Below are 15,640 nucleotides of genomic sequence, written 5' to 3' on the forward strand. Positions count from 1 at the left end.
GCGGGGGCAGAGCTGCACGGTGGTTAGACCTCACAGGCGGGTCTGGGCGGCTGGGGGACCGCTGGGTGACAGGCAGAAGGCGGGCATATCGCCTGACGTGGCTCTGCTTTTTTCCTCCGGGGGTGACTCGGTCCCCCGTCTGCAAACTTGGGGACTGGACTCATGGCACGTGCCACGTGCCCTGAGAGCAGGGCAGCCCCTGAGCCGCTCTGCCGCAGTGCCCATCTCAGAGCCCCCTCGCCCTGTTCTCGGCAGCCCCTGAGCCGCTCTCCCCAGTGCCCGTCTCAGAGACCCCTCGCCCTGCTCTCGGCAGCCCCTGAGCCGCTCTGCCCCAGTGCCCATCTCAGAGCCCCCTCGCTGCACGGCTCCCCTCCTGCCCACGCCCACGGCCCTACCCCTGCAGGCCACCGCAGGGCCTGGGAGCCATGGCGCGGCCGCCTGGCTCTTGCTCTGTTTCTGCGTTCCTTTGGTGGACGTTGTTTCAGCCTTGCTGCAGAGCTGTTAGAGGGAGTGTCCCAGTGCTAAAGTTTCTTAGCGTGCCTGCGGGGCGTCCTGTACGCGTCTGTTCATGCGCAGGGGCGGAGGAAGCAGCCCCCGCGGCCCCTGTGGGGCACTGCAGGCAGGGCTGGGAAGCCCACTGCCCACCCTCCGGCCGCTCTGGGGCCTCGGACACGGGTGCCTGTGCTGCGTGTCCCCGGCCGCCCCCCCAGCTGGCCCGCCCCTCTCCTCCCGCAGATGAGCAAGGTGTGGAACGACCTGCAGCCCAAGCTGCGCTGCCTCTTCGTGGGACCGCACGGCGCCCCGGCCCCCCAGAGGACCCCCCAGGACGGCCTGTCTGCTCACTAGTGCCCGGAGGGCTCAGAGACAGCTTGGCGCCCTCACTAAAGCCTCTTTCCGAACGGTGTGTCCCTGTTTGATTCCCTTGGTCGGTGCCTGCCCCCACCCCGAGGGCCAGCGTGTTGGGCTACAGCCCCCTGTGGAGGGGCCTACAACCAGGCTGGGGCTCAGAGGGGCCGGGGGGCCGAGTAGCTGCGGCTCCCCTCCCTCTCGGGGAGCGAGGCCGGGGCCACGCGGGCTGTGCATGGTGGCCCGCAGCCCTGCCCGTCCTGACCGTGCTGTGGCCGTCAGCCTGGTGCTGGGAGCGTGTCAGTCCCTGGAGCGGTTTCCCCCACGTTCCCCGAGGAGCAGCCTGGTGGCCCTGGCGTGCGTGTGCCTGCCTCCGTGCTCGCATGTGTGTGCCCGCCGGGCTGGGGTGGGGGAGACAGAGGAACTGCGGTGTCTGGAGGCTCGGGAGCTGGTGCCTCCGCCGTGGGTCTGTCCAGGTTCAGACGGCCGCCGTCCCTTCTTGGGCGGGCCGAAGCTGGCCGTGCAGTAGGGCGCGGGCGTGTCTGCTGATTTCTCGTCTTCAGAGCAACGGGCTCCCCTTCCAGCCTCCCTCTAGCTCTCTCAGGCCGGGTGTCTGAGCCCAGCAGGGTGTTTCTGCTCTGGACCCGCCTGCCCCCCACCCCTCACGGCTCTCTGCTCGGAGGGGGCTCGGAGCAGGGTGACTGCAGGGCAGGGCTCCTGAGGGTCTCCCAGGAATGTGTGCCTGGTTTGGGGCTGCCCTCCGTCTGAGGTCTGCACGCAGGGCCAGGCAGGCATCCCTGACAAGCTGACGCACATCTGGTTCAGGACGCCGCGTGTCCTGCCTTGGCCTGGGCCCGCCACACGTGGGTCCTGCCGGTGCCCCCAGAGCAGCCTTGGGGGTGCGGGGAGGCGACTGCGCCCTGGTCTGAGCCCCCCACAGTGGACGCGTGTGCCTTCCTGAGCTGGACTGGCCAGTCCCCAGCAGACGAGGAGGGGCCGTCCGTGCCATTTGTTCCTCTGTGGCTGTCGTCTGCGTTTTGATCATCATGGAAATGGGTGCCCACCACCCTGAGAGGCTCTGTGCTGCCCTGCAGGCCGGCCCCCGGGCGCCGTGTCCACTGGAGCAGCAGAGTATGACCGCAGGCGTCTGCCGTCCCTGCCCCTAGGTGGAGGCCCTGCCCCAGGGCCCATGGTGCAAGCTAAGGGCCCCGAGGTCCTGGGCCAGCGGCACAGTTCGGGGGGGTGTCTCCCCACACAGGGCACCGGGGCGAGTTCTGGCAGCAGTCTCGAGATGCTGTTCCGGGTGACCCCTGCTGGAGGACTGGCTCCCACGTGGACACTGGGAGCACACACTTCTTCAGGGGCTGCGGGGGTGGGGTCGGGGGCATTTTTAGCCTGTGTCGTCCTCACCCCAGGAGAGGCAGTGTCGGAAGGCTGGGGGTCGAGGGGGGCAGGCTGTGTCCCCCTGCCGGCAGCTGGTCACGGAGGCGGCTTTTCCCCGGACCCTCCGCCCCCCGCCCTGGGCTGCTGCTGGGTGCGGGCTTTCTGGTCAGTGTTTGCTGCAGGCGAGGCTGCTCCCAGGTCGGGGTCCCCAACGCCCTCTGCGTCCTTCCTGCTGCCCCAGCTTTCCTTGCCCCTGGGGAGAGCCTGGCCACGACCCATTAAAGGACACCGGTTCCGTGGCCCCGGTGGGAGCTCCACGGCCCTCCCCGGCCACCGCGGGCTGTGCCTTCAGGCCACGCCCCTGCAGCCTGTGTCGGGCGGACTCAGTGTGACTCAGCCACGGCCTAGTTGCTGGGCGAAGCCGCGGAGGGGGGACGAGGCCGTGGACGGGCCTCGGCCGCTGGGGCTCAGGGTGGCCCTGCGTCTGAGGCCTTCTCTCTTGCTTTGTGCGAGTTGGTTTATGTATGAAGCACTTTATGAGGCTGCAGGAATCAATGACCGCCACATCCAATTAACTGGAATTGTTTACAGATGAGCTACATTCCGAGATTTTTATCAGTGAACTTACATGAACAACTATCATTAAACGTATTTATAAAAGCTGTGTCAGGCTGCGTGTGTGTGTGTGTGTGACAGGGGGATGACCCTCCCGCGCCCCCCAGGGGTCTGAAGCCAGGACAGGAGCAGCCTCTCCTGGGGGCGCGAGGGCAGCCAGCTGATGGCACGTGAGACAGGGTGCGAGCCCCGGCACTGACCGCCCCTCAGTCTCCCCTTACCTGGGGGTGGGGGCGGGAGGAGACGGCCCCTGGCGCACCCTGGGACCCCGCACACACCCACGCCACCTCCCCCATCAGCCGGCCCCTCGCCTCTGGGCCCGTGTCTCTGCCCGTCCCTGTCTGGCAATGCAGGTCACAGCCCGGACGTCTGGCGGCTTCCCGAGGACACACTGGGCAGCTCACGGTGAGGCCTGGCGGGAGTTGCCGAAAAAGCTTTATTTGCTTTTCCATCCAGTTGTGCTCCAGACAGACGAGGCCCCAGGGGCGGGGGGCCTGAGGCCAGGGCGCAGCCGGGCCGGGGTCTCGGGGTCTGAGGGGCGAGCTGGCTCTGCCCTAGACGGCGTCCACCTCGTGGAGCGTGTAGTCCAGGATGGTGTCCTGCCCCTGGAACCTGAAGTAGCCGCGGAACTTCTTCCTCTGAAGCAGCAGCGGGAACCAGTAACTGTCGTCTGGCCACATGTCCCCGAAGGGGATCTGGTCCAGTCGAAACCACTGCGGGCGCATCTCTGCAGGGGATGAAAAGGCAGAGTCACCGACGCCAGCCCGGATCTCAGCCTGACTTTCTGCGAGGGATTCACTGAGTTACTGTGTGCGAGGAGCTTGGCATCCTTTGTTATTTCATCCAGGCGACTGGACTCCTTATTTTGCAGGAGAGGAGGGAGGCTCAGGCCCTGGTGTGTTTCTGCGCCTGCGCTTGGGGAGGGGCGGGGCGGGGCCAGGGGCCACCCAAGCCGGCGTTCACTGCCTGCCTCTCCCGGCCTGGACACTCACCGTCACTCTCCACGGGCGTGCCCTGGACCCTGTCTGTGCAGAAGACGTGCACGTCCATCAGCTCGGGGTCACCCACGAACTCAAACGTGATCTGGCCCACCTTGTGCAGCGCATCCACGGTCAGACCGCTCTCTTCCTGCAGCTCCCTGCGGACAGACAGGCAGACAGGAAGCGACAGTTAAATCAAGGCGCCCATGTCCACGCGGAACCAGAGAATGGAGCTGGGCGGACAGAGGAGTGGAGAGTGCATGTGTGTGGCCAAGGGGGCAGGTTTGGGGCTGCTGTTTCGGGGCGCCCAGACGCGCCCCCTACCCCCAGCTGAGCATCTGGGCGCGCCGAGTGGCAGCCCTGGCCTGGCCCTACGTGGCTACTTGGTGGTCCCACGGGGCGGGGGGCCCGCACTAGGGCCAGGAGCCCCCACCCACCCGCTTGGCTCCCTGCACTGCCGGGCCCTGAGCCGAAGCCTACCTGCCCAAAAGGTCCCGCTCTGGCCTGCCCTGCTCAGAGCTCCGCATCAGGCCGCAGGCTCCTCTCGCCTCCTTCCCAGAGGAGGGGAGACACCCCTGCCCTCCCGCAGAGACCAGCCAGCTCTCGAGCCTCCTCTGAACTTGATCGCGGGGGATGGACTTCGGGTCGTCCTCCTCAGGACCCCTTTCTCTCCCCACCCCCGACCTGTGTTGGGAGGAAGAGCCAGGGGGCATCGCCACGTCTGAGCTCACAAGCCAGCTGACTGACAAGGAAGCAAGGGTGCCCCCTAAACGTGAGTGCCTGTTTCACACTTCCCCAGGCTGCGAAGGCAGTTTAGCAAACACACAAGGCCTGGTCACCCAGCAAGAACCCGTGACCACTGGAGTCTTCCCTTCGGGTCTTTCCCCTTCGTGCACCGCTTTGAAAACTGCAAACATGGCACCGAACCCGGGACCTGTGCTGCTCACGACGCTGCGGAGCAACGTCCTACACCTGGAGGGATCCAACCAGCTTCTCTGCTGCTGTGTACCGGACGAGCACCCTCAGGCACGCCCCCTGCCGCCAGCCCTCCCCCAGCCTGCTGCTCGCCATCCGGGACAGCGCTTTCTGGAGGGTCTGCTGTGGGCTCTGGGGGCCCCATAAGCCCTGCAGCCGTGAAGCTCAGTGCCTGTGTCTTCCTGTTAGTGACTCTCACTTCCCCACTGCTCTGAATTTATTTCTGTGGCTGTAAAACCGTTCTAATTATGTCTGACCTTTTAGAGCTGTAGGTTAAAAAAAGGTCTGTTTAAGCTCTGATCTCGGAGTTCTGTTAGGAACACAGTGCATAATTCCTGTGCCCATGACTAGGAGTCAGGGAAACCACTGTGTCCATCAAATGCGCGTTGGGTTAAACGGTTGCCTTTCTGAGCCTGGACTCTGCCCTAACCTCCCCGTGAAGCCGGGAGAACTGGGTCCACCTGCTGCCGTTCAGTGCGGCCGAGTGACATCCCGAAAGCTGGAATGTATTCACTGCGATGACCAATCAGAATTAGACACGACCTAAAAAAATCAGTGTTTTTGCTAGTGGGGGTGCAAATGACTCCTCAGTTAGACATAAGAGAAACAATCAGCGGGGCCTCCCCACCTCTGGCAGCAGGCTGGTGGAGCTCGTTTTTAAAAACATCGCCGACTGATTGACTGTTTTGACTCATTTGGGTTCATCTTCCCCGAGTCCGTGGCGGGCTATGAAGTATCAGTCATCTCCCTGGTGTTAGAGCCAAGGCTCCGTTTCAGGGTGGAGAATCAGGCAGCCGAGATGACACTGTTCCAGTTCTGCTAGCGTGTCTGCTCACATCTCTGGGATGCTCCCCAGACGGCAGGCGGGGAACAGGACGAGTGATGCATTAAACCCCGGTGGGAGCGGGGCGGTGGGGCGCGACCCTGCGGTCCAGCCTGCTGCTCCTCCTCCGGCCCGGCCTGCCGGAGGTCTCTGAACACCACACTCTGCTACTCACCAGCTCTGGGAACACTGGCCAGGACGGCAGGCCTGCTCCATACCCAGAGCCCGAACCTGGCTGTGAGGCGCCGCCGGTCCCCAAGTGCCAGCAACCCTCCCCCCAGGAGGAGAATTCACCTTGCTTGGGGCTAAGGCGGCCCCCCAAGTGTGTCCTGCACACAAGAAGCCAGAGCCAGCCCCACACCCACCTGAGTCTGCAGGTGAGTGAGGAGCACACGTTAACCCTGAAGTGGTGCCCACCCGGGACCCCAAGGGGCAGGGCACCAGACACCGAGGCTGCCGAGACCTGCTTGTTAGAGCAGGGCAGCCAGGGGATGGGGTCTGAGCAGCAGCTACACACGTGTGCAAGGAAAGAAGCCAGAGCTGCCCCGGGGGCGGGGGGCTGACAGCAGAGTTGGGTGCACGGCGGTGCGGCCTTGTGGGGCCAGTCTCAGCCTGTGCCTCGGGCGTGGGAGCGTGCCACCCGTCCTGCCTCCCACCTGCAGGGGCTCCGCAGTCCTTTGTCAGGGGTGTCCTGACGCGGGGCAGGATGGAAAGGAGGGGTTGGGCCAGACCGTGTGGGCTCGGTGGATGACACAGGGTGTTGAGTCTATCCCCGCGAGCCCGAGGGGCAAGAAGGCAGAGGCTAAAGTCCGGAGGGCTGTGTGGTCTCGGGCACTGCTGTGTCTGGGCTTCAGTTCTTTCCCATATGAGTGTACTTGGTGTCGAGGAAGAGACTGAGTGAAAGGCCCCAGATACGCTTGTCATCAGCTCTCCTGAACCAATGAAGAAGCCGAGTGACTGGCCAGCCCCTTGGCTAGAAAGAGGAAACTGACTTTTCCACCCAAACCACCACCGCACAGCAGCAAGCCAAGGTGTGCCCAGCCCGGACCATGTGCCAGGCCCTGTTCAGTCCTTACGTCTATTTTCTCACTAAATCCTCACAACAATCCTAAGAGGTAGTTGTGATGGTGGTTTAGTTGCTAAGTTGTTATGACTCTCGTGACCCCATGAACTTTAGCCCGCCAGGCTCTTCTGTCCATGGGATTCTCCAGGCAAGAATACTGGAGTGGGTTGCCATTTCCTTCTCCAGGGAATCTTCCCGACCCAGGGATGGAATTCAGGTCTCCTGTATCGTAGGCGGTCTCCTGCATTGTAGGCAGATTCTTTGCTGACTGAGCTACCAGAGAAGCCAAGAGGTAGCAGATACTGCTATTATCCCCACTGTGCAGATGAAGAAACCGAGGCACAAGGACTCAGCCTGTGCTGCAGGTCACGTGGCTCTGGGTGGGCAGGGGTTAGCTCTACAACCTGAACCCTTGTCCCCTGTGGAAGCTGGCTCTGCGGTCTGGCCGGCCCCTCCCCTCACCTCTTGGCCCCATCCTCGATGGTCTCTCCTTCGTGAACTTTGCCCCCGAAGCCGTTCCACCGGCCGGCCCCGAAGCCGCGTTTCTTCATGCCCAGGAGGACTCGCTGCGGCTGCAGCACCAGGACCAAGGTATAGAGCCTTGAGGCACACATGGTGCCCTTGGGTTCTGTGAAGAAGGCAAGGGGCTGGGTCAGCTCGATTTGGGTGTGCGGGGTGTGTGGACAGAAGCATGAGCGTTTTGGTGGCCAGAGGCTGGGTGGACTGGAAACGTGTGCTGGAGAGCAGGTAGAGGCAGCGTTCCAGCTCTGCCTGATGTGGCCGATTTTCTGGGGCAGATGGAGACCTGGCCCCCTGACCCAGCAGCAGCAGCTCCGGACCCTTTGCTTGCTGGGCTGATGCAGGTCAGGCAATGGCCAGGTCATCCCTGCCCCTCTCCTTAGCACAGGGCTGTTCTTGCTCCTGCGTCCACCTCTGAGCCCACCTGGCATGAGATGAACCATGCTTTTTACCCAGCGGTTCTTGCATCTGTGTTTTGCTCTTGGCCTTTTCATTATGGGGCCTTCTGGCTATTGGGTTCTGGTTTCTGCCTCTCTGCAGTACCAGACCCCCAGATTCCCAGGAAGTGTATGACTCTGACACTGGAGAGCCCCCAGTGAGGCCTGGCCGGCCTCCCCTGCTATGACAGGTGTTCACACTCTGCTCACAACCATTGCTGCTCCGGGACCTGGTGCTCGGCCTGGAACACCAGTCCTGCCTGAATGTGTGTGTGAAAGACCCTGCAGGGGACGTCTGGTCACTGCTGGAGACGTGCTGGAGGTCCAGGACCATGCTCCCTGTCCATCCATCCTCATCCCGGTCTGGGGCCCACACTGGACGAGATGCAGGATTTGGGACCAGGGATGCTCCAGGGAAGTCACGGTGTCCAAGAACAGGGACCGAGGCCTGGGTCCTGGTGCTGGTGGCAGCTCATGCATAAACGGGTCTCTGGGTCCAGCCTCTCTTTAACATGCGGACTTTGTGATGTTGCTGACCTTTTAAGGCGCAAAGCCCTGACTTCCTAAATTAATTAGGAATCTCTGCTGTCAGTTATTAGGCACCGATCATATACTTTCCAAAACGTATCCCACTTAACAGACCCAACAACCCTGTGAGCTGAGACTTGGCTTCTCCGTTTTCGGCTAAGGAAACTGAAGCTCAGAAAAGCTAAAGAAAACCAAACACCAGAGCCAGTGCCGAACCCTGGGTCTACCTGCTGTTGAAGTACAGTTGGCCACAGCTCTTGGCACTACGGTCGGGCGGGTCCCCAGAGAGCCCACGTGACGTCAGGGGCCAGGCGGCCCGCTTTCTCAGCAGGGTGGCCTCTGAACGGGATCACCGGTCCACTGAGGCCCGCGACTAGGGTTTAGACAACACGCCGTCGAGTGCCAGGCTCGGGCTCCCGTATCTGGCCGTCCGTGAAGGGCCGCCAGCTGCCCTTCGGCGGGCCCCAGGCCCATCTGCGGCGGCCGCATCCCCTGCTCACCTGTGCTCTCGATCCCGGACTCACCCAGGCCCGGGCACTGCGCGCGCCTTTCGAACCCACGCGCCGCTTCCGGGGGCGTGGCCTCTGGCCGGAAGTGAGGCCGGTACTTCCGGTGGCGACTGCCGGAGCGGGTCCGCGTCCATGGCGGGGTGAGTGGTGAGGCGGCTGAGGTGGGAGGTCGGAGGGCGCGGCGGCTGGCGCTCAGTGGGAATTAATGGAGCACCTACTGCATGTGTGCGGGAGGCGGAGTGGCCAGACGGCGGCCCCATTTTTCGGGTCCGGAAAGGGGCTCAGAGCTTACCTCCTCCTGGCCCGGAAAGGGGTCGGAGCAGCCCCGGCGAGGTGACTGGAGCGGACCGTCCGTGCTCGGACCGGCCGAGGCTCCGGAGGAGCGGCGGCGGGCGGGCTGCTGGACAGGCCTTTAGGGGCAGGAGGGGCGCTGCTGGTGGAGGCGTGTCGGCTGCAGAGCACCGCTGGCCTGAAGCCGCTGTCAGGACACGAGCGCCCCGTGTGGCTGGACCCTGGCCGTGGGCTGGGGCTGGCGGTCAGCCGCCCACAGCAGGCGGACGCGGGGTGTGCGGCTCCACTCTCCACCCCTGCGCTGACCGCTGCAGTTAACTCGGCGCCCAGGACACTGTGCCCGCTTTCTAGGCTCCTTACGCCTTTTCAAGGCAGCACTTCCAAAGTATTGTCTCCGGATCCTCGTCAACATGTTTTCGTGCTGCGGGAACTTTGCCTGGGAGCCATGGGGCTAATAATAGTTTTTTGTTTTCTTTTTGTCAGAAGAATGTAGATACTTTGTAGGGTTGTTCTGAGAGTTAAAGAGATAACCCATGGCACTCAATAAACTCAAAAGCCCCACTTTCCAAAGAGGCTTGAAAATTGCCCTTCTCAGTTATACACAAGGTAAGTTCAATTTTATCAAGAAATGTGACAGGTTGGTCAGACCCTGTGCTGCCTGCCAAAGCGGTGGAGGTAAGGCAAAGGACCTGTCCTTGTGTGTGTGTTTTTAATCTCTTAAATAAAGCCCAATGAAAATTTGTATCCTGTGAGAAAGAATGTTCCTTTCATGAAACTTATCAGTATTTTCAACCAGTATTGGGAAAACTTTGGTTGACACAAAGTGACTATCATTACCCTTTGAGATTGTCTTCTGAAGATAACTTCAGGAGAGAAAAGCATCTTTTGACCACAGAGGAGAGGCCTGCTGGGTTAGTTTGCTTGGGCTCCTGTAACCAAGCACCCCAGGATGGGCGGCCGAGAGAGCAGAGATTTACTGGCTCAGTGTCTGCAATCTGGAAAACGGAAATCAAGCTGTCAGCAGGATTAGTCTCTGAAGCCTCTCTCCTTGACTTACAGACGCCGTGTTCTCCCTGTGTCTTCCTGTGGTCTTTGTCCTGTGTGTGTCTGTGTCTTGATTGCTTCTTATAAAGACACCAGTATTGGATTGGAGAAGGCAGTGGCACCCCACTCCAGTCCTCTCGCCTGGAAAATCCCATGGACGGAGGAGCCTGGTAGGCTGCAGTCCATGGGGTCGCTAGGAGTTGGACACGACTGAGCGACTTCACTTTCCCTTTTCACTTTCATGCATTGGAGAAGGAAATGGCAACCCACTCCAGTGTTCTTGCCTGGAGAATCCCAGGGACAGGGGAGCCTGGTGGGCTGCCGTCTCTGGGGTCGCACAGAGTCGGACACGACTGAAGCGACTTAGCAGCAGCAGCAGTATTGGATAGAGCCCACCCATTTACCATTTAAGGTAGGGGTTAAAGAACCTGCCTGCCAGTGCAGGAGACATAAGAAATGCGAGTTCAATCCCTGGGTCGGGAAGATGCCCTGGAGAAGGAAATGGCAACCCACTCCAGTATTCCTGCCTGGAAAATTCCATGGACAGAGGAGACTGGCGGGCTACAGTCCACGGGGTCTCAAAGAGTTGGATGTGACTGAGCGCACATGCAGACTCGGGGGATGTGGTTCAGCCTTAACACCTTTCCGGCTGCAGCCTTGTCAAGCTGCCTCTCCCACTTGGGCCATAGTGACCCATCTCTAAAAATGTGCGGGTTGAACCTGGGGCCCCACTGGCCTACGTGATGCCAACCTGCTTGCTCCTTTTTCCTCACCAGGTCCTTGAAACTGGTGTGGGCTTCCCTTCAGCGTCAAAGGTTCCACACCACTGGGAGTTGCTACAAGAGCCGGACTGGCACTGAGCACCTGTGGCTGACGCGGCACTTGAGGGACCCGTTTGTGAAAGCTTCGAAGGTGGAAAGTTACCGATGTCGAAGCGCATTCAAGCTCCTGGAAATGAACGAGAGGCACCAGATCCTACGGCCTGGCCTCCGGGTGTTAGACTGTGGGGCCGCCCCTGGCGCGTGGAGCCAGGTGGCCGTGCAGAGAGTCAACGCTGCAGGCACAGGTGGGGCCTCCCGACCACTGTGGTCTAGACGCAGGCCAGCCGCCCTTCAGGGCACACAGAGCAGTGCAGGCGCTCTGTGAAAGCACGCGATTCTGCGTGCTTGTTTAGTAGGAGTGATGCAAACCCAACACAGACATTTTCAAAATGAAGAGGGAGGTGGGAAGGGGGAGTGAAGGTGAAAGTCGCCTGCGACCACACCACAGAAGCGCCTAGGCCGACACGGCCTGTGTCCTGGGCCTGTGCTGCTGATGCGTGGCCTCAGCAATGAGCTCAGACGGCCGTCTGTAAGTCAGGTTTCTTTCCTCAGCAAAGAAATCGCTCTGTGATTTCCTCCCTTGACATCCTCCCTTGGCAGGACAGCTGAATCAACCTGGGGTTTCCTGGAGTTGCTCCTGGGGCTGCCCAGGGAGCCCTGGTGGCTCTGGACGCTCCACTTTGGCCCAACTCAAGGGACTTAGTGCTTATCTCTTATGTGTCTGGGGATTTTAACTAAGATCATAGATATAAAAAAGTTGCCTCTGACTAATAGATCAACCGACTACCCATACAAGGTAGAAAATGACGCCATCCATTTAAACAGCTGCATACTATCCCAGATAATGGTTATACTGTTGGTATTTAGCCAATTTCCTCATCATGGGCATCAAGATTGCCTTTGAGTTTTGTAGGTGAGCAGTGCTAAGGTAACAATCCGGTAAGGATTGTTACTTGCATTTCCTACTGTAACTTCTGAGGGTACCACCTGCTCTGGCAGGTCACAGAGATCTCTCCCATACACCTTAGAATGGTGTGTGTGCCCATCTTCCTGATGAGAAAATTGAGATCTACAGGAGTTTTAGTGACCTGCTGAACCAGGCATGCCACTCCCTGGGTTTTGTCATCAGTCTCTTTAATCTGGGTAGGATGCCTCAAGGGGGTTTAGAATAGTTTAAAAACATGTCTTACAAGCTCAGTAAATGTTTATCCTTCAAGTGAATGAATCTGTGTCAAAAACTTCAGTTCATTTTCCCGCCGCTGAGTCTATCCACAGACTTCCTAACGACTGATTTTAGAGGTTCTTTAATGGCACCCCACTCCAGTACTCTTGCCTGGAAAATCCCATGGACGGAGGAGCCTGGTAGGCTGCAGTCCATGGGGTCGCTAGGAGTTGGACACGACTGAGCGAACTTCACTTTCCCTTTCACTTTCATGCATTGGAGAAGGAAATGGCAACCCACTCCAGTGTTCTTGCCTGGAGAATCCCAGGGACAGGGGAGCCTGGTGGGCTGCTGTCTGTGGGGTCACACAGAGTCGGACACGACTGAAGCGACTTAGCAGCAGCAGCAGCAGCAGTCCCCCTAATTGCTCTTCAGGAGAAGCAGGAAAACAGCTAAGTTTTTAACCTGTAGGAAGAGGTGGGAGAAGCAGAGACTGTACATAAAATGGCTTGGGTTCTTTTACTCCCAAAAGAAGTTGCAAAAATGCAACCAAAGCCATTTGCTTTTAGAAGGCACTTCCCGGGGCCACAGTACATGCGACGTTAAAGGAACGAGCACCAGTGCGCAAAGTGGGAGGAGAGCTGTCCCACTCTTCAGGGCTGAAAGCAGAGAGTTTCCGCCTTTGAAAAACGAGGCACCCTGCAGAATAGCTGGACTTCTCATCTTCAGATAAAGATCAAATACCTGCCCCTCACCTGCAGAGCAGCCTTTTTACTAAGCAGAGCGAGCTCTGAGTCTGTGACTCTTCCTTCGTGGATCCACCCTGGTGTGTAGGGAGTGGTGCTGGGAGGGGCTGCGGGAGGTGGAGGCCAGGGCAGCAGCCTTGCAGGCAGGAAATCCCCTTTCAGGTGAAGTGAAACTGACATCTTTTTGTTTCACAGCTGGTATCACTCAGACATGGGCAGGTATCACTTTTTTACCTTATTTAGCAGCTGTCCACTTGCCCTGTTTCTTGGCTTGTTTCTAATAGTTTCTACGTTGAAAGAAACTGGATTAAACTGCAGAATGGATTTGTTGATTTAATCCAGAGGCACTTTATATAATGTGTTCTCTGTTTTAGTTTATCAAAGACTCCTCAGAGATAAGAACCCTTTTAACAGTGAGCAAGGCTCGGGGAGTGAAATGGAGTCAGAGGTGGAGCGTCAAGGCCAGGGTGTGGCCCCAGGTCTGCCTGTCCCTCCCAGCCTCAGTTTCCTCAGATGTAGAGGGAAGACCACCACTCCCCGCCCGCCACATGTTTTTCTAGGAGGAAAACTCTGTGTCCCCATTTTTGCACATTAGTTCTTTTTTCGGTCCTGACTTTTACATATATATATACTTTTTTTTTTTCTTTTGTCTGTGCTGTGTGGGATTTTATTCCCCAACTAGGGATCGAATCTGTGCCCCCTGCATTTGAAGCACGCACTTAACCACTGGACCGCTAGAAAAGTCCCCTTTATCTGTTTTATTATTTTGTTACATTTACTTTGTGGGATGATTTGGGGTGTCAGTGAGTAAGTACCCTCACCATTTCTTCCTTAGACCCCAGTGCTCCTGTTGGCTTTGTGCTTGGGGTAGATCTTCTCCACATATTCCCCCTGGAAGGAGCAACGTTTCTATGCCCTGCTGATGTGACTGACCCTAGAACCTTCCGGAAAATCCAAGAGCTGCTTCCTGGTGGGAGAGCAGATGTGATCCTGAGTGACATGGCACCCAACGCCACGGGGATCCGCAGCCTCGACCATGACAGGCTCATTAGCTTGTGCTTGTCCCTTCTGGACATGGTTCCAGATGTCCTGCACCCTAGGGGGACATTCCTTTGTAAAACCTGGGCTGGAAGTCAGAGCCAGCGGTTACAGAAGAGACTGACTCAGGAATTCCAGAACACAAGGACTGTAAAGCCCGAGGCCAGCAGGAAAGAATCATCAGAGGTGTACCTCCTGGCCACACAGTACCGAGGGAAGCCAGGAGGTCTGTGAAGGACTGAGCGCGTGTTCTGCTGTTTCTGGCTCTTCATTGCAGATGTAGCTTGAGCTCTGTCCTGAAGTGTGGCCAGGGAGATATGAGCTGGATCTAGGATGCAGCAGTCAGGACAGATGGGGCACCTTTTTTTAAGACAAAACTATATTCATTGTTGACGATATATGACTATATATGATTAAAAAAAATGATCCCTATAATATGATTTGTGAAGAGGAGTTACCATGAGAAAGAGACAAAGATAAAAGGATGAAAAGACTGGGATGCATAAAAACACTGAGGCAGAGAAACACACAGACACCTCTATGGAATTTTCTCACCATGGTTAGTATGTTACAGAGGAACTGGCTTCCACCGTCACCGCAAAACGACCCCAGGTTTCCAGGTGTTATTTTGTATATACAGTGTAATGTAGAAAAATCTGAACCTTCAGTCTGGGGATTTGTTTCCATCTCTGTGGTGAATGACCTGGAAATACTTCAAGCAGTGAGAGCTCCTTAGGGAAGACATTTGGTATGAATTATGGAAGGGGGGCAGACAGTGTGAAACTAGAAATGTTTCTATAACACGCCAGGCTCCAGAGACTTAAAGGTAATAACCAAAGCAAGCAGACACATGGTGTGTTTATTTCCTTTTACTCTCTTCCAGGAACTCAAGGTTATAAAACAGCATAGGGTGTAATATTTTCTGGAATTTCCATACTTTAAAAAAAAAATTGATTTCTTTGAAACCATTTTCTGGAGGAGTGGTCATCCCTTACGAGTGTATTGACTGTAATGATAATTAAATCTTGCCTATTGAAAACAAACACACAACCTAAAAACCTGGGAGATATTTTTATTTGGCAGATAAAACTGGGGACTTAAGCCTGGGACATAGTATCTCAGGTAACTCTGAGGGACTGCCCTGAAGAGGTAGAGGAAGAGCTGGAGTATATAGGAATTTTCGGAACAAAACCAGGTACTTGGAACATCAAAAGATTTATGGTTAATAAACAAAAGACTAGATGTCTCCAAGAATTCAGTGCTTTCCTATGTGTGGAAAGATGCAGGAGTCTTAGGCTCACTGAAATTGTTCCTTTGATGCGACCTCAGCTACCTGGGCCCAGTGTCCTGTGCTTTCTCACCCTGAGTCTCCTCAGGGTTCACTGTCAGGGTTGGAGGTGGGGTGGCGGCAGCTGCAGAGTCTGATGATTTTGTGGCTGGCATTACATTTTGGGGCTTCCCTGGTGGTTCAGTCCATAAAGAATCTGCCTGCCATGCAGGAGACCCATGTTCAGTCCCTGGGTTGGGAAGATTCCCTGGAGAAGGGGATGGCTACTCACTCCAATATTCTTGCCTGGAGAATCCCATGGACAGAGGAACATGGCCCACTACAGCCGTGGGGTCAGAGTGAGACGACTGAGCAACTGACCTGTTTTCACCCTGAGCTCATCCTCATGAGTGGCTGATGGCTGCAGCATTCTTTATTTACTGATAGGGCAGGCAGCATTTTTAGTTCACACATCCCAAGGATGGCTGGGGGAAGAAATGGGGTCTAAGGGTAGTCCAGATCCCCAAAGTAGTCTGCGGGCCAGCCTTATAAAATTTTTTTTATCTTATTTTCACTGCCCCGTGTCCTACCTC

General features: G+C 57.5%; 3 protein-coding genes across 7 annotated transcripts in view; 2 read left to right on the top strand and 1 right to left on the bottom strand.

Moving 5' to 3' along the window:
* SNX8 (sorting nexin 8) overlaps window positions 1-2,895 on the top strand; it is a 40,543-nt gene extending 37,648 nt beyond the window's left edge. For both annotated transcript variants that reach the window (XM_005887317.2, XM_070362810.1), the window contains exon 11: window positions 736-2,895. In XM_005887317.2, coding sequence (XP_005887379.2) covers window positions 736-846 — 111 coding nt within the window. In that variant the 3' untranslated portion in view covers window positions 847-2,895. The remainder of the gene's footprint in view (window positions 1-735) is intronic.
* NUDT1 (nudix hydrolase 1) lies at window positions 2,864-9,122 on the bottom strand. Of its 4 annotated transcripts, none has more exons than XM_070362812.1 (5): window positions 8,971-9,102; window positions 7,148-7,313; window positions 4,305-4,508; window positions 3,837-3,982; window positions 2,864-3,571 (listed from the first exon to the last, which is right to left on the bottom strand). In XM_070362812.1, exons 2-5 carry the CDS (start codon window positions 7,297-7,299, stop codon window positions 3,399-3,401), a joined length of 675 nt encoding a protein of 224 aa, XP_070218913.1. In that variant the 5' UTR covers window positions 7,300-7,313; window positions 8,971-9,102; the 3' UTR covers window positions 2,864-3,398. The 4 variants fall into 4 exon arrangements, with proteins under 4 accessions (XP_070218913.1, XP_070218912.1, XP_070218914.1 ...); XM_070362811.1 differs by lacking the exon at window positions 8,971-9,102 and adding an exon at window positions 8,670-8,802; XM_070362813.1 differs by lacking the exon at window positions 4,305-4,508 and having other exon boundaries at window positions 8,971-9,122.
* Window positions 8,682-14,797, top strand: MRM2 (mitochondrial rRNA methyltransferase 2). The gene is made up of 3 exons (XM_005887316.3): window positions 8,682-8,818; window positions 10,790-11,079; window positions 13,578-14,797. Exons 1-3 carry the CDS (start codon window positions 8,811-8,813, stop codon window positions 14,012-14,014), a joined length of 735 nt encoding a protein of 244 aa, XP_005887378.1. The 5' UTR covers window positions 8,682-8,810; the 3' UTR covers window positions 14,015-14,797.
* Window positions 14,798-15,640: the final 843 nt, after the last annotated feature.

This window comes from Bos mutus, chromosome 25 (genome assembly GCF_027580195.1).
Source record: "Bos mutus isolate GX-2022 chromosome 25, NWIPB_WYAK_1.1, whole genome shotgun sequence".
NCBI lineage: Eukaryota > Metazoa > Chordata > Mammalia > Artiodactyla > Bovidae > Bos > Bos mutus.